General features: G+C 38.9%; 3 protein-coding genes across 3 annotated transcripts in view; 2 read left to right on the forward strand and 1 right to left on the reverse strand.

Annotated features, from left to right (window-relative positions):
• Positions 1-18207, forward strand: part of LOC146451872 (uncharacterized) — a 28091-nt gene that overhangs the window by 9304 nt on the left and 580 nt on the right. The window contains exons 10-21 of the mRNA XM_085098538.1: positions 58-123; positions 663-734; positions 1348-1419; positions 3696-3764; positions 4806-4877; positions 5148-5219; positions 7304-7375; positions 7949-8020; positions 8938-8994; positions 11107-11318; positions 11684-11803; positions 16111-17616. Coding sequence (XP_084954664.1) covers positions 58-123; positions 663-734; positions 1348-1419; positions 3696-3764; positions 4806-4877; positions 5148-5219; positions 7304-7375; positions 7949-8020; positions 8938-8994; positions 11107-11318; positions 11684-11803; positions 16111-17616 — 2462 coding nt within the window. The remainder of the gene's footprint in view (positions 1-57; positions 124-662; positions 735-1347; positions 1420-3695; positions 3765-4805; positions 4878-5147; positions 5220-7303; positions 7376-7948; positions 8021-8937; positions 8995-11106; positions 11319-11683; positions 11804-16110; positions 17617-18207) is intronic.
• On the forward strand, positions 12252-13468 carry LOC146451873 (uncharacterized). Its single transcript, XM_085098569.1, has 2 exons — positions 12252-12611; positions 12724-13468. Exons 1-2 carry the CDS (start codon positions 12571-12573, stop codon positions 13466-13468), a joined length of 786 nt encoding a protein of 261 aa, XP_084954695.1. The 5' UTR covers positions 12252-12570.
• Positions 14226-15974, reverse strand: LOC146451874 (uncharacterized). The gene is made up of 2 exons (XM_085098565.1): positions 15107-15974; positions 14226-14638 (listed from the first exon to the last, which is right to left on the reverse strand). Exons 1-2 carry the CDS (start codon positions 15957-15959, stop codon positions 14226-14228), a joined length of 1266 nt encoding a protein of 421 aa, XP_084954691.1. The 5' UTR covers positions 15960-15974.

Consider the following 18207-nt stretch of genomic DNA (forward strand, 5'->3'; position numbering starts at 1 on the left):
TATTATTATTATTATTATTATTATTATTATTATTTGTGTATCATTTTCCTACCACAGATGGCTGAGGGGAAATCTGCTGACGTCAGTTCCCGATTTGACAGGCCCTTCTTATCTCACAAAATGGTAAGTATCCTGGAAATGATGCACCTCATGGCTGAGTTTATGTTTACGATTTCTTAAAGCGCGAATATGTTTTCGTTTCTTATTAATTTTTTGTGTTTAATGAAAATTGTTGTCCTCTATCAGTTTTTTGCGTCAAAAAGAACGGCAGACTTTGCGGTTTAAAAATGGATCCCTTTTGCGCTCGGATAAAACGATCATCTTACATGGGTGTGACGTAGTAAACTGTCATAAACTTGGGCAACTACGGCGGAGAAAGGAGCTTCTCGGAAGAAAGGAGGATAGGAACGTATTGCTCGGCTGGAGCCCAGAATTGTTCCGGGATCGTTCTTTGTTATAAGTTTACTGTATAAGCGTAGTTCCCAGTCTCCTACCTAGCCCAACACAGTTATTTGAGTGAAGTTGCCTGTAAGCTAGCCTCAATGGGGCTAGCTAAGTAAACTGGTACTATAAACAACGCATTTATATTTTTAAAAACAGTTATTTGTACATATTATGTATGTTCCCTTCGCTAGACCCATTTGGGTTCTTTTTTTCCTTAGTGATCTGAGCAGAAATCATATAACGGATATATCTCGTCTCGGAGAGTCTGGAGTGATACATTTTTGGGATCTGTAAGTACACTAAGCTCCTTCTTTAAGTTAATGTCCTATAAGTTCTTTTAGCCATTATTTTATTTAAGCCATTTTGATGTACGCTCTATTTCGTAAAAGAATTTCACATTTCACCCCAGAAGTCGAATTCCTCGACTCGGCGTCACATGTCAGTTCACTTCGTTGTAATTTCCCGTCCTTCCCACGAGAAGTTTTTCTCCGGCTACTTCGGTTTTCCGATCCGCTCAAAAGCCAACATTTTCAAATTTCAATTCCATCCGGAATCTGAGGGTCACAGGTTTGCCAGTCGTAACAGATTGTCAGGTGTCATCCTGGTTGATTTATTTATTCATTTATTTATTCATTTATTTATCTATTTATTTACTTATTTATTTATTTATTTATTTATTTATTTATTTATTTAGTATCTTGATATCACGTTTTTAACCATTGAATTGAAAACGTTTTTCCTGATGACCTTCAAAAGTTGTTGTTTTTGCCCCGCCCCTCTCCCTTAAGTGTTGTTTTGATACATGCGATTATTTTGCAATAAAAGATGATCAGTTATTGGTGGTTTTTACCGGATAGATGATGATGCTGTTCATAATGATATGATTGGCAATTCAATTTTCAGGTCATTGGCTTATAATGAGATAACCCATTTGCCATACTTTACATTTCGGAAAATCACCGTGAAAGCATTTCTGTAAGTTGAACAAAAGTAACCAATAATCTATTTTACAGTTGTGCGCTTAGGAACCAAGCGTGCGTTTCTCAAACTTCCTTAGAGATTTCGGACCCGAAAACCTATTTTACATGGCAAAAAATTCACTACCAAAACTTCAATTTTTTGATAAGTTTGAAAGCAAAAGCATTTTAAGTTTTCCAAGATTGAGTTAGTTTGTACAAAAACAACTGTCAATCTGTTGAAAAGGGATAAAAATACTTTTCGGGCACGAAACCTCTTCGGAAGCCTTGAGAAACGCACAACTGGACTTGACTCTGTTTTGATGCAAGCTTCAGTACGTTTCATATGTAAATGAAAACTGGTTAGCATAAGAACAGAATGATTTACATGCTTAAAGATGAGGTTTTTGTCAAAACAAAGTCAACTCCAGCCTTCCTTGTTTACAAAGACCGGGTCACTAAGTATACTCCTGTAAAATGCGCGAAAGGTGGTTTGCATTGCCGCCATGTTGGTAGACAAAACAAAAGAAATTTTTCTCACATAGTTTGCATAAAAATGGCAATTAACTCCATAGGAAAAATATTATTGTTCCTATCCACCAACATGGCCGCTATGGCGTCACATGCAAACGGCCCATACAAAGGGCCCTTAAGCAGAGACGATTATTACAGCCCCAAGAACGACACATAGATATTTTTTTTCATAAACCTCTTTGCCGTTCTCTATACCTGAAACGACCAAATTTAATGATTTTTTCTGAGAGCGTTAACACATGATGATTAATTTTTTTTCTCTTCCTGAACTTCATGGCAGCCATAACGAGTTGGCTCCAGGATTGTTTAACTAAATTACTTGGAACTATCCGGCGAGGTTTTTCATAGAGCAGGAATTGAATTTTTCCGTTACGTCTTCGTTGACGTCGTCGTCGACTCTGCCTATACAAAATTCTATGGTTGGTTGTACGTGGGTAGGTTTATGCTTTACAACCTAGCATTTTAAAATTCATACTTTTTTTGTACGGCGAGACTTGTCAATCTTTTCCTTGAAAACTTTTTTGTTTAAAAGTCGGAAAAAAGTTTTAACTGAGCGGCATGTAGGGGACCGTACGCAATAGCAACAAAAATGCCAGAAAACAATGGTTTTAACAAGTAACAACCACTGGCCCAGCACATTTGTTATACACTGTGGTACATTTCTTTGCGGTCCTTTATAAGAAAAGGCAGATGTCCAAATTCCAGGTCCTTTTGAAGACGTGAAAAAATTATGACACATGTTGTTTAATCTTAATCCTGTCTCTTTCTGATCTTCAAAGCCGTCCCTACGAATTCAGCTCCTGGATAGTTTGTACGTTCTTTCAGGCAATAAGTCAGAATTTCCATGAAGTAATTTAGAGGAAATTATTCAACAAGAATTTAATTTTGAAGTTGCGTCTTTTCTTGACCTCACCTTCGTCGCTGCTAAAGGCCTCCAACATGATAAGAAAAAAAAACATTACTCTGGTTAAACAAAATATACATATCAAATTAAGTGTTTAAAGATACAACGCTTTGGCTAAACTTTTATCCTTCATCAGGGGGGCGAGGGAGGTGGATAATGCTCGTTGCTCCAGATCTTTCATGACCATGGGTTCTCCTTGTCAGCTGTCATGGCCAATCTGATCTGAAAAAACGAGCATTATCTACCTCCCTCGTCCAACCGTGCTTCTTGAAACATTAATGTCGACGACGTGTGTGTTGAGTAATCGATCCGATTCACAGTTGAAAGGGAAACAGGCCGCGAGATATCTTTTTTTTGACGTCACTGTCCGTCGACAAGATATTGGCCAACTTTCAACAAAAGTCTACCGTATTACCCACCCATACGGAGAGATATCTGGTGTTTGACTAGCACCAACAGGTCATGCACAAGAGGACTGTTAAAAATCCTTGACCAGTCGCGCCAAAAATATTCCATGCTCAAGCGATGAATGACCTAAAGAAAATAAAGCATGTAACCTCTGCATTTGTGACAAATGGTAACCCGAAGCGATTTATTATTGATGGTAGCAAATCGAAACAATCACCTCAACAATTTGCAGCAAAATGCACGGGACGCCATTAATAACCTACGCATATTACCATATATCAAGGGTATATCAGAGCCGATCAACCGGATTAAAAGGCATTCGTTCTTTTAGCAACAGGAGTATGGCCGTCATTGGCACCAATGGCCAAACAATATGTTATAAGTTGGTTTCTTTAGATTCACCTTGGCTTATTGAGTGACTGTTAACCTAGCTTCTCGTTGTATTGCAGTGATTTATCCTTCAACAAAATAGAGTCCATACCAGAGAACATGTTTCATGGATACAACATGTTTCTTTTGTAAGTGAAAATAAAAATAGCCAGAGAAACAACACATTCCTTTTTTCTGACCTTTTACCTGGAGCACGATGGTAACGTTCAAAACAAGTACTAAAAAACAGGGCCCGGTTGTTCCAAAGGCGATTAACGCTAATCCCCGATTAACAGTTAACCGAGGTCTGTATCTCGCTCGTTAAAAATGTTTTTAAAGCTGATTTTAAGCTCAAAGTAAAGAAAAGTCTAAGTCAAAACTGATGGACAAAAATCTTTTGGAAAAATACTTATTGATTAGTAATTAAACTCGGATCAAACTTCACGTTAACCCAGGATTAGCTTAATCGGGCTTTGAAAAACTGGGCCCAGGATTTTTAGCAAATCATGGGAAAATTAATCCCAATTAAATATAGGGTTTTTTTTACTGCAGTATTACTCGTAACTGTATCATATACTTCTTGCAACACAACAGTCATTTGTACCCTACATATTCACATTGTCGAATTATCGCGATAATCACCCGTGACTGTCTCCCGTCTCGCCTCGTAACTTAGTCGGTAGTACAACTCTTGATCAGATGCGGGGGTCGTTGGTTCGATTCCCCGCTGGAGTTGAAGAGATTTTTTCTTTCCCTCGTGAGGTATCCCATTTCCTTCCTAATGCTAACACTCAGTAAGAAACTCATGGGTTCACTTTAGAACTGTATCACACACTGCAGAGTTGATTCCCTGATCCAACACTTGTTCTGTAAGTTACATGTGTTTGATAAATAATATTAGGTCCTCAGACGTTGTCAAGGGATATGGGTTAGACTTACAACATTGGAAGTTAGCTATTTAACTGAGCTACAAAATTAATAAAAAGGTTAGCGAATTGAGAGTATGCATGTATTCACGGCTAATTTATCGAAGTTTATTGTAATTTCTTTTACCCTTGCCCCTGGCGCCCTTTCTGACCCCTTATTGACAATTACGTAAATAAATCTCAGGAGTCGAGTCTTCAAGAAGCGGTATACTTTATTGACTCAGCTACATCTTTCCTTTGTTTTTGCTTCTCGTTCTTTGCAAGGAACTTAAATTTCAACAACATCGTTCATATCAGCCGACGCACATTCGCTGGACTGAAGCACCTAGCCACTTTGTAAGTTTGTTTCACTGCTGCGTCTATACATCATTTCTGGACAATACTGTGGTCGTGAGAACAAACTGATAAAACTAGTGGATTACTGTGACGCAGACTGTAAACAACTTCTTATATCAACTTACTTTATTCTGTTTATGAAAATAATTTAATATTATGATACTTGACGGAAGGGTTGTCTATTTCTCATATAAACAAAGGACAGACGGTCTAATTCAGTGATTGAGTAACTTAGTTTTGTTCCAGATCCGTTTTTTTTTTCTTTCACAGGATGATGATTAAGAATAATCTGAGGGTTATTCCCAAAGATGCTTTTGATGAAGTACCGAGTCTGCGATCGTTGTGAGTAAACAGAGTAAAGCGTTATTTAGATCCATTAGAGTTATTAGATCTAATGATCGGATGACTTTACTCGTAAAGAATATGAACAACTACCGTTGTAAAACTACCGGCTGAGAAATGTTTCAATCAACGTGCATGGCTAACAAGAACTGCAGCTTCATATTAAGTAGCTTCATGTAAAAGTTACAGTTTACAAAGTAACCCACACGATGACGAAGCTTAACTGTAGAGTTTCAAATAAATAATGTTGGAGAAATTTCTTCAATTTAACCTTCACGAAATTCAAGAACTTACGAACATACATACATACTTCACTGTAACTCCCTACAGGGGTTTTTCAGTTACAAAGCTACATAACTACATATATAACCAAATAACTAAAGTAGTAAGTACACAAAAAAAATTGGCAAAATACAAAAAATAAAGAAAAAGAAATACAATGGATTGGATTGATTGGGTAAAAATTCATATATTAATCAGAAAAAAGTAGCTTGACGATTCTTGTTCTATAAACTTCCTACATTTAACAGTTTCGAGATCATTCCAGAGCCTAGCTCCGAGGTATGTAAATGACAGATGATCGGTAGTTCGACTGCATCTCAGAGTCTTGTCTAGTATTTCTGATCTGATTTGACAACGCAAATTTGGGCACACAAATTGATAGGACTTTCATCTTATCAGGGTTTAGTAATAATAAATTTGGACAGCACCATCTGGAGACGCTTTCCAGGTCCGCATCTAGATTGTCAGTTGCAGTAGTTATACCAGATGACGGACAGGATAAGTACAGTTTAGAATCATCAACTTAACACGCCGATTTACAATGGTGAACAGGACTGGGCACACTATTGATCCCTGAGGTATTTCAATGGAAGTGCATCAGAGATGGTATTTTGGATGCGTACTCTTTGAATGAGGCCAACAAGGTTACTATGGAATACGTCGAGACTTTGGGAGGTGACACCCAGTACTTGAAGTTTCTGTAACAAAAGATCATGTATAATGCTGCCCAAGGCCTTTGACATGCCAAGTAAAACGATGGCCGAGATCATTTCATCATCAGTTGCCTGCAACAGGTCATCTATAACATGGTTAAGAGCATTTCAAGGTGAATAAATCTTGCAGTTACCACTTTGAGTTTTGGCCAGCTTCTTGTTTACTGTTTTAGGTATTCAAAAAGGTTTCATGAGGTCAGACGCTCAGACACATTTGATAGTATAGGCAAAAGAGAAATTGGTCGATTGTTGGACGGATCTTCGGGATGACCTTACTGTAGTGTAGGGGTCACCTCTACAATTTTCCATGTCCTTGCAAAGCTTCCAGGATGAAAAGAACTATTCATGACACTTGTGATTGATGGAAGAGTTGCTGGTAAGCTGTCCTTGAGTACTCGTGCAGAGACTTTGTCAAATCCAGGTGCTTTAACTTAGCTAAAAAGAAGACCCAAAGAAAAACACGGACACAATTCGGACCGAAATCTAGAAAACTGAATGCAATTTAAGAAATATTCTCGCCATGAATCGAAGAACGACGAAACACACAAGTGTAGTAAAAGCCGGCTACACGAGTCAGGGAATGCGAGGTAGCAGTGTCAGTTTTTTTGATGAAGGATTGTTGAAGAATATCTATTACCCAGGACAGTGGACTCAACAGCGTTCTATCACTGCAAGATGACTTCTTTGACATTCTCAACCCAAAGATGAAAAGCGAAGGAGTTGGTCCTAATTCTCCTGGTCCTTTGACTCTGAAGATGACGTCGGCGCAGGTTGTCGAAACGTCAGTCAGTGTCACCTTAAACAGTCCTTCTTAGGTTTGCACTCACCCGGATGATCATAATTTACTTACTTATTACATGAGTCCTGGGTTCGAACCATTTACGGTCCTTTTATAGTGGAACGTCTTGATTTAAATTAGTGAGGCTGTTAATTTAAGCGTCATCTCTTGAACTTCCAGCAGATATTTATCTCTTGGTACTCAATCTAATTCCAGAATTAATTCAAATAAGGACACCGAAAAATAATAATTTAAAATCCGACGCCGATTTCTTGGTTAATATTAACTGAATGTCACTTGTACTGTTTTAGGTTTCTTCATAGCAATGCAATCAAACATATCGAAGACAAAGTCTTTAGGGGACTCCACCATCTTAATTCGCTGTAAGTATTTTTGAGCATACGAAACTTAATTCCAAAATTGCATCGCAATAACGTGCCTTGGGCTTTTCACATCTTGCCGTTACGCTAGGAAGTCGTCTGGGTAAATTAATTCAAAGTACATATTGAAAGGCACTAATACTTACCAAAGAGTTTCAATATTACATTAATGCAAAAAAACCGAGATTTAGTTTTGTAACCATGTAGGCCAGTACTTGCAACTGACGTGTCCAGTTTAAGAGCCTGAGCCGTTTGAGGATGGTTTCCATTTCTTGTTCCTGAATCATCCTATTATTATGTTTTTGCTTACGACCTTTTTCTCACGATACTAGATTTTCAATGATTTGATTATTAATCGTTCTTAAGGTGCTTACCATTAACACAAGAATTTTGAGCTGCGATGCTTTCTAAGAGCGATCTCGTTTCTCGTTCCCGGGATTTTAGGTTTCTCTTTTCCACGGTTCTTTGGCTAGCCAAGTAGTTTTGGTTAACATCTGTGGAAAACGTAATCATTGTTGCGTTTTGAAGTTCAGGGTTCCTGTGTTATTGAGGGCAATCGCTGATTCTTTTTCATAGAACTCTTTTCGATAATCCACTGACCTCACTGCCAGATGGTATATTCAATGAAATGACACCTGACATCAAGGTGTAAGTACCAATACAATTTATGATCATATATTATAAATCAAATAAATCACCAAACGCATTTATCTAATACTACACGCGCAGTTCTAAGGCTAAGTTCGCTACGTAGTGATATAATGTACGGTAAAATAAGCATCGATTCCTGCAGGTATCGAGAGTGTGTTTAGGATTGAAAAACGTATAAAGCAAATAAAGATTGAGAAACAAAACAAAACAATTCAAGCAAGCTACAGCAACAAATTAAAAGCTCGGCTAAGTCTTGTTTAGAAATGGAATTAACTTATTTTTGAGTGCTAAGGTTAGGACTTCTATCCTTATGGTTCCCTGGACTGCTAGCCCTGTGAAGTAAATTTGGTTTGCCGAGGTCAGAGGCTCGGTGGGATTTGATCCCACGACCACTTGACTAGATTATCAGCACTCAAACTAACTGACTTAAAGTGTCGGAGCTGGTCGTGAAAATTAAGGTATTTAATTTGCGGTAACAGGGATATTCAAGTACTACAACTGAGTGTGTGAGCCGCGTAGCACCCGTGTAATGCTCAGTTGTTTAGAACGCTGGTGACCTAGTTCAGGGGTCGTGGCTTCAAATCCCACCGAGGTCAAAGATTTTACTTTGACCTCGACAAACCAAATTTACTTCTTAGAAATAGCTACCTGGGGAACTATAAGGACAGAAGTCCTCACTTTTGCACTCAAAAATGATTTCATTCCATTTCTATCGCATTACATGGGTGCTACACGGCTCATATATTTTGAGTCCTGTTTATGCTAAATGAACTTTTATCATATTTTTCTTACCGAAAAAAAAAACAACAACAGCAACAAAATGGAAATAAGCAAACAGCAACAGCAAGAAAGACAACAACAAACAAACCCAAAATTTTGGGACAAATGTAAAATAATAATCTAATCCCTTTCAGGTCTATAGCGTGCAAAAACCTTGGTCGACTTCCACTTGGGAAATACTCTTCAGTTATGTAAGTATTTTGTGGTTAATTGAATATTGCACAGAATGCTTCGAGCCACCAAAGCAGCGAATTTGAATGCAAAAAAGAAACAAGTAAAAATATCTGGCTTTGCGTCGTTTGCTTAGATTCGTTGAGCTTGGGGGCTTTTGAATTGGCAAAGTGTATTTGCAATGCTAGCGAAAACGAAGTAGCTTTGCGAAGTTTACGGACTATCCCTTATTTACTCCAATGTGGATGGGCCTTTTCTTTTTATCTAGTTTGAAAATCTTTGCACAGAAACCATAATCCATTTATTGTGCTTGGCTTCCCAGCAGAATGCCAAAATTGAAATTTAGTTCTCTCGAAAATTAGTAACGGTAGGGTACATCCCACGGTGTTTAGAGTTGTTTTTCTCCCAGTTATATCATTATGACATGGAACATCAGTGTTTTCTTCTGCTTAAAGTGTGTATGGCACAAAAAAAAATTTTCCCGGTGTTTAAGAGTTTGATGTGTGTACAAATCGATTTTAAGAATAAAACTTCTCTAAAAGTTTTGAAAACCAGTTTTTTCGGGGAAAAAATTCCTGTTTTTCCTTTAAAAAATGTCACGGGACTGGGACCTAATTTACCGCATAATGACGTCACTCTACTTGACTTTGTTCCCGGGAATGTTGTGTTTTGGTTACAAAATGCTTCAAAAGGTTCGTATTCAGCAGCACGATTCGCTAATATCTGAGATGATACTGCAACGTTTTCGAATCTTTCGATAGCTCCAGCGAACGAGAACAAGCAGAGGAGAAAAGTAAGTCGTCGTGGGTCGTCTCAAGCCGTTAATGACTAGACATGCCGCAGCGAACCATGCTGATTTTCGACGATCGTCAGCTGTGCACAGTGGAAGCGATTGTGCGTCGAATTCTGCTAGCGTTTAGGCAAAATCCTCCTTTCCAGCTGTTAGCTTTTACGAACGGAAAAACAACAACCAATGCTAACGATTAATTAATACAGGAAGCTGAATGCTCTCAGTTTATTTTCCAATTCCAATTTCGCACGTGTGTTGAGATAGAGGACGAGCAGAGACATAACTCGGGGTAACTGAAAGAGAGACGGTGTTTCAATTTTTTTGTGAACTAATTCGAGAAGAGCTTTTCAATTTTAATTTTGTAAATACATGTTCTCAGAGATCTTTGGTCCTCGTCATTTGTTGGTAATAACGGGAATAGTTTCCATTCAAGAATGAACATTGATTTGAAGTTGATTTATTGTCTTCTCTCGGCAACTGATCAGGATCTTGTTTTCAAAACTTAGAGTTTTAAATTAATTTCGGGAATACACTACCCAGTAATGAATCTTAAAAGATGCATCAGTATTTTAAACAGACCGCAACAGACGAAACTGACTACAACTGCAGTGAAACATTGAAAGGCACTATCAAAATAATTAATCAACCAGTCGAGTTTAGAAATAGTCGGACGAAATTTATAATATCGTGCCTTATTTAACTTAAGACCATGCGCTTGTCGCGCGTTGCAGTATCACGCCGAATTTAACAAAGACCTCGAAATTACCTGCCCTGTTTTTCAAATAATATAATCTATTGGCCTTCCTTTTGAATTATATCTCACACGGATCGCTAAAATCCACGAGTGCCGTTTGAAGTTGTATATAGCAGAAGCTTCAAGCCGAAAAACAACGAAACTTCGGGTAGCAGACTAGCAGACCTTGAATCCCTAACTACAATTACTTTGACGATTTTGTCCAGGACTGCTAGTTCTAAAGAAGCTTGGACATTTTCCCTCTGTATTATTGTAAGAAATCAGTACTTGTAAGGCGCTCCAGTTTCAAAGCAACGACTGCATGGCTTTACTCCGCCACCATTTTTGTTTTGTTATCAACTAAAGTGAGGTCACAAACGCTTATCACATGACATTTTGGCCGCGCGCAACAGCGACACTTTTGGAGTCAAATCAGCGCTGTTTCGAAGAGGAAATGACGGCGTTTGGAAAACTTCATGCAAGCTTTAAGTTTAGAATTAGTTTTGTATATATAAAACTTCAAAATAGAGAAGAAAAGTTGTTTGTGTCACACACACTTCAAATTTATTACAAATTAATTAATTTTAAATTTATTCTTTATCCGTTTAGTGAGTGCGCTCCTTCAACAACTTTTTATATCAACCTTGATGAATTGCAAGTATACTACAAGAGCGGCTTTCTTCGTTCAGGTTTTGTTTGCAGCGTCTATGGAAACGTGACTTCACCAAGACCAAGACCTTTAAAATGTAGCGTTTGCTCAGTTGGTTTTCACAGTTCCGATTCCCAAGATGACTTTGGTTTTTGTGAGGCGTGTCCTCCAGGTAATTTTGTTGTGATACATCACACATCTGAGGTAGTGCTTGCTCCCACTTACCTTATTGTGCCCAACGGGTTTTTTTTTTTTTTTTGAGTTAGTGTTTCAAATGTTCATTACATTTTTCCTTGAATCCCAGGAGATTACTCAAGAACGTTCAATCTCTTACCGTCTCACAAACCAATTTTAGCTAAATATTGTCGCTTCCATGTACATAGAACAAAAAATGGTGCCAATTTCTTATACCTCAAAGGTGTACCAAAGGGTATAACAGGGTAGCATTTTTTAAAGAGTCGTGCAATATACTATTAACCAATATGGTAGCCACTATACATGGGTAACTTATAGTTGTTCACGATTTTATACCCACAGGAGGCTTTTATCAGGACCAAATGGGACAGATTCGTTGCAAGCGATGTAGTGCGGGAACTTATGTCTCCGTGGACCGTCATCCTGGTAGAAGTGCTACTGACTGTTGGGCTTGTCCATACGGTAAGCATCTGCATGACTATAACGACTACCACCACCAACACTATCATCATCATCTATCGTCGTCTATCGTCTATCGTCTATCGTCTATCTATCTATCTATCTATCTATCTATCTATCTATCTATCTGTCTATCGTCTATCGTCATCTATCGCCGTCTATCGTCTATCGTCGTCGTCGTCGTCTTCGTAGTCGACGTCAGCATCATCATAACTATCATCGCTATAACCAACAACACGACCATCGCCATTATAACCACCAAAACCACTTTCACCATCACTGCAACCACCATTTACACATTCGCCAACATCTCCTCCACCATTACCATTATCGTCATAATGTTTATCGTCACCATCGCTTTCAGTGTCACGGCTACTATTACCATCATCAACACCAACATCACCGTCGCCACCACATCTCAATTAACACACTGTCACCAGGCATTATTAGGGAACTTAAGCACCGACGACGAAACGAGAGGACGACGACGGCCGGAAGTCGAATTCTCACATTTGGGCGTACTGCGCATGTCTTTGTTTGAGATTTCGTCGTCCACGTTGCGTCCACGACGGAATTTTTCCAGGAAAGCCGTTCTCTTGAAAACGTAAGTAGAAGTAGCGTCGTTAGGACTATGTTCAAAGGATTTTGATCTATTTTCACGAAGCTTGGTACCTGCTAAGGTTTTAGATTGCGAGTGGATCGCATTGGATGAATTTTTTTGCTTCTTTTGCAGGCATATTTCACAAGTATTTATTGAAACTCTTCTCAATATGGCCGCCTCCCTTTTGCCAGAGGAAGAAACCGAGAAAACGTAAGCTACAAACAGCTATGTATTTTGGTAGTTTTTTCTTTTCGATACAGTGACAGCTTAATACATTTTTCGACCAACTTGGAACTTATTTGTTGTTTTTTATTGCATCTAGAAGCAAGTACTTCCAGTGGACGACAGATCATGATGTTATTATGTGTAGGGAAGTGCTCGTGAGCGAACCCTACAAATTCAAGCTAAGAACCCCTGAAAGAGGACAAGCCTGGGAATCCTTAGCTCAGCAGCTCAACAGTATTCATCAGCCGAAGTTCAGAGTAACCGCCAGATCCGTGCGTGATCGGTTTTCACTGCTGTCGACAAAGTATGCACAAAAATTAAGAATGGAGGAGGGAGCTTCAGGTATCGAAGTGGAACAGACAGAGCTAGAGAAACTGATAGATGAAATCTTAGAGCGAGAGAAGGACGCAAAGAGGGAACTAGACTCAAAAGACCGTGAAAAGAAGAGTAAGGCCGACAAGGAAAAGGCTACAGCTGAACAAGTCAGGAAGCAAGCAATGGAGAGAATGGTTAAGCGAACAGGTGATGACCAGGAGAACAAACAAAGGAAGCCAAAGATCAGGCGAAGCACTGTTGATGCTATAGATTACTTGAGAGAGAGATCAGAAAATGAGAGGGAGTATAAAAAAGAAGAATTAGAGATCAAGAAGAGAGAACTTGCTGTGCAAGCTGAAAAGCAAGATCAAGCTCAAAAGCAACAACAGGCTATGTTTTCAGCATTAATGGCTCAAATTCAGCAGCAACAACAGCAACAGCAGAATGTGCAAGCAATGCTAGCAGCACAACAGCAGCAGCAAACCAAGCTTCTGATGGCATTCATGGAGAATAACAAGAAACAGTGAACTTGTTAAGCTTAGTTCAAGACTGTGAGTAATACTCTCTCATAAGATCAGTTTAAAAGCAATTTGCAGTTGAATTTGTTATGAACCCTCCCAGTTACTAGAGGTGTCTCTTAAGTTTTACATTTTACATTTGAATTGTTATAGAACTGAACCAGAAAAATGGTTGTTGCACGGTGTAGTGTAACCAGTGTAGAATTTAATGTTTTCATGGCTTCTAAACTTCACACAAATGTCAGCCGTACTTCCTATTGCTTATTTTGCAATTCTCTAGTGCATGCAGATTGTTGTGTTTTGAGTTTTTCATGAATAAACTGTGTTTATTATATTTGGAATGGTTGTGTTTGTGCTTTTTATTCAGTTATTAACCTTAACCCTTTGAGCCCTAATTTCAAAGAACAAATTCTCCTATCTTGTCCTCATACTTTTCTTATAAAAGTACTAGGGAAAAGTTATTAAAATACGAAAATTAACCTTGGGTGATCAGATCCTTAACTCTCATGACCTCAGGGGTTGAATAAGCATTGATATTACAAGGAGAAATTTGATACGGATTACTGTTAGGGCTTAAAGGGTTAATTAAGTAAAAAAGGAGAAAGAAGATTCTTTAATGGATTTTTCAGTTCTGTTTTATTTTTACTCTCTAGTAATCAGTCAACCATCACTTCATAAGCATTTTTCTGAACTGCATGTACGTTTGGCTGCACAGCTTTCATATATAAGATATTACAAGCCACAAGTCGTTGGAACCTGTTCACTCCTAAGCAAAATAGTCTTCAAGTCTTGGTGGTCTGAGATCAAAATAAGTTGAAGTCAGGTTTCCATAGAAACATGTCAATGCATTTCGAAGTATGACAGAAACCACATACATTTTCCCAACATTGTTTAAAAAGATTTTCAAATTTTTTTTGAAGTCGTTAAATTTAAAAGAGTTAATAATGTCACCAAATAGCCATTCGACCGAGCTCCTAACAGCACTCATTTTGCCATTGTATTCCTCCATTTGAGGAGTTAGAACACCATACTTGAAAGGGCCTTGAAGGTGTATCCTTAGTGGATAAGCCGGGTCACCGTACACACAGAGTGGCTGGCCTGCTGGATTAAACGCAAACTGCTCCAAGTCATGAAGCAGCCCTGAGTCAGCTAGCATGCCTGCGTCATGCTTCCTTCCTTCTAAAACACACACACCAAAAAACATTATTATTAGCTAATTGATAAAATAATTTATAAATAGGAGCTGCATTCATGTATATTTTAGTTAGGAAGGAACTGGACAAGGATTAGGGTTTGAGAGTGACTTCATGCACCACATTTTATCACCCATAGGGAGCGAAAATGTCAACCACTTTCCTGAGGGTAGGGTGCGGGTGGGGGGCGTGGGGCTTACGTAGAGTATTGGGGACTTGTGGAATGTTTGTGCCCTAGAGGTGGGAGGCTTCATAAGATTTTTAATGGAAATAACTTTAAAAAGCAACAGGAGCATGCCTTAAAGCATTGCCTCACATCTGGGTGAAGAGTGAAAGGTAAGTGAGGACCCCACATGACAGTTGTTTAATAAACAAAGTAACAAGTACCCTTTGTAAGACACTACCCAGAACAGTCTGTCAATATTTTGTACTTCTTAATTATTTTATAACCTACCAATTGGACCATATAAGTTTGCTATCAAACCATTTGGTAGAGCCACGCTTTGAAACTTAAGGGCGTGAACCCGCTTGTGGCCATTGTAAAGAATTCGTTGGTGCTCTCCAGGCCGTGAAATGGGTCTAACGGTGCCATCTATGAACCCAAAACAGTTGTCCAAGGGAGCTCCCTTAGCTGTTATAGCATCAACGTAGGTCTGGAGGTTTGCAGGACTAAGAATTTCATGATTCCAGTGCAGTACCTTGTGTCCATGGGTATTGTAAGTGTAGTCAAGCATTTGGTTGGTAATCATACTTAGAACTGGTACAGGTTTAGCAAATCTGTGAATCATATCGCCATACCTACAAGGGTACGACATTCGCTTGAGCAGCATGCATAGGCCTTCAATGCCGTCACAAACGGAGCGTTGCTCACAGATTATGGTGTCTGGAATCCGTAGAACCTCTGCCAATGCTCGCACGTCTCGTTTGCGAAAACGAAACTCTGCTACACTTTCAGATTCATCGATCTCGTCAAGGTCAAAAGGTGCATAAACATCGTACGGAAAATCAGGGTCTCTCGAAGAATAAAGATCATGAAGTATAATAAATTCTTCATCATCAATTAAGCCATCATCGTGGCTGATTACAAGCAAATTGCGAAAGTCTTTGAACGCCATAGACAAGCCAAAACCATCGTGAGTGGAAGTGCCGTTGACTCTCCGAAAGGTCGTCTGCTTAACTTTCAGTTTTCCCGCCGAAAACGAAACCCTTGGTCCAGTCCTTCTCGGGTATGAAGCGTCGTCGTCGTCCAATTCGTCGTCGGTGCTTAAGTTCCCTATTATCACCAAGACGACCACTTTTACAGTCATTGGGTTGACTTCCCATCACCTTAGCGTGCGTACATCTGATCTTTTTCTTCTACATTCATCGTCCCTCAGCAACTCACGTGTAGCTCATCCCTATAGCTAACACTTGATTAATATTATTATTTTTTATGACTACATCGCGTCTTACTAACAGGTACCCTTTCTAATGAGACCGCTGGCTATCGTGCATGTAGATGTCTTCACGGATTTTACCGCCTAGATCGTTTCGGCTCTTGTGCACCTTGTCCACCTCACGGCATAAACTGTGTAAACGACACAGCGATTCTGGCTCCCAGCTATTACTGGAAATGGACTAATCAAAGTAACCATAAGTTTTATACAAATTTTGTCCGCAACATCCACTATTTTGGGTCTAACTACCAAGAACAGTTCTCCAAATGTGCTGTGTCACTACCCAAACCAGTAAAATGTCCTTATTCCGGTTCCTGCAAGGGTGGAATAGCCTCAGAATGCCAAGAAGGATACGAGGGAGACTTGTGCGCTACTTGTACGAATGGCTACTACCTTCGATTTAACACTTGCTTGAAATGTCCACGTTTAACTGTTACCATCACTACATTCATCGTAGTGTTTGCAATCTTTGTTGTGGTGTTTCTGATGGTTCTGTGGGGCGACTCAAAGAAAACAAAGGATAATCGTACCGTCGCAGATGTCATCATGTCGTGTTTCAAAATTGTGATTGGATTTTTTCAAGTTATTGTTGGTATTTTCTCAGCATTAGCTAGGGTTAAGTGGCCATTAGCTTTGATTTCGATGGAAAAATATTTAAAGTTGTTTGAAGGAAACATTTTTCAGTTTGCTCCATTAAGCTGCATTCATTCAGAATTGCGATTCGATCAGTTCTTAAAATTCGTCCTTGTTATTTCGGTGAATGTCGTGGTTGTATTATTTATTTTTAGTTATCTCTTTGTTAAAAAGCTCTATATTAAACGAAAGCAGGATTGTCCATGCAGCGAAAAACTTCGGGTGGTGTCTTGCTTAAAGAAGTCCTGCTACCGGAACATCTTCATATTTCTACTGGCTTCATATCCAGTGACAAGCAAGATGATTATCCAAGTTCTACCTCTTCCAGGCGCCTGTGTCACACATTGCTTCACAGATGACAAAAATCACTGCATCTCCCTCCTGAAAGCCGATTATTCCATCGAATGTTTCACCGCCCGACACAAGTTGTACTGGCCCATTGCCGCAGTGTTTGCTTTGTATCCTGTGGGATTTCCTCTCTTGGTTCTGCTTCTCGTTTACAAATACCGCGATGCATGGACTGAAAATGAATTGGCGTTTGGATTGAAAGTCTTTTTTGAAAATTACAAGAACAAATTTTGGTTTTGGGAGATAACAGAGATGTATCGTAAACTGATACTAATCTCTTTAATCTTTATCTTTGATTCTGAGAGTATTTCACAGATTGGCTTCACTGTCTTCACCGTAAGTGCGTTTGGAGTGGCCTACACCTTCTTCCGCCCAATTAAAAACAAGTTTGAAGACCGACTCCAAACCTTTGTACTGTGGGTCATCTTTTTTGACGTGTGCCTTGGAGCAATGTACACCACGTGTGATGCGACTCAAAGAAACGACTCTTTTCTGGTTAACGTCATGTTCGTGGCCCTCAACAGTTTGGTGTTGCTAGTTGCATTGGGTAAGACCTACCAAAAGAAGGATTTTCTTGTGTACTCAAGATAATACCCAATTAAGTCGGTCAACTCCCCTCTTAAGGTATATCTTAAGGTTAAGAGTAACTAGCAACGTTTTTAATATCAACAAGAAGACGTTTCAAGCTGATCGTATCATTTGCTTTCAAACATTTCTATTTTTTGTGGCCAGAAGAACGCTGCATTTCAGACCGTACTGTAAAAATAGTACGGTTCAGTAGTTTCAAAACATTTATTTTAGGTTTTAATGCTTGTATAGTATTGACCCTTTAGTTTTTTTACTTACTATGTCAGATATTTTAAGTAACAGTTTGAGGAGCCAAGGGTCACACTTACGCCAATGCAAACTTAACGATAATAGGGCGAAAGGTTAATATACTTGTTGTCTGAAACTATAACAAATGTCTTTGGTTATAGATTGCCATAATGGAAATGGATTGGAAATTGAAAACAGTGTCTAATTCTTTTAAACTTTTGAACAATTTTTTCTAAGAAAAATCGCTTAAAACTGATTATACTCTGCTGTCTTTTATTGTGTTTTTGGAGCACCTCATGCATTCCATGTAAAAGATATACTG

Source organism: Pavona decussata, unplaced genomic scaffold (assembly GCF_977016875.1).
Source record: "Pavona decussata unplaced genomic scaffold, jaPavDecu1.1 SCAFFOLD_383, whole genome shotgun sequence".
Lineage (NCBI taxonomy): Eukaryota > Metazoa > Cnidaria > Anthozoa > Scleractinia > Agariciidae > Pavona > Pavona decussata.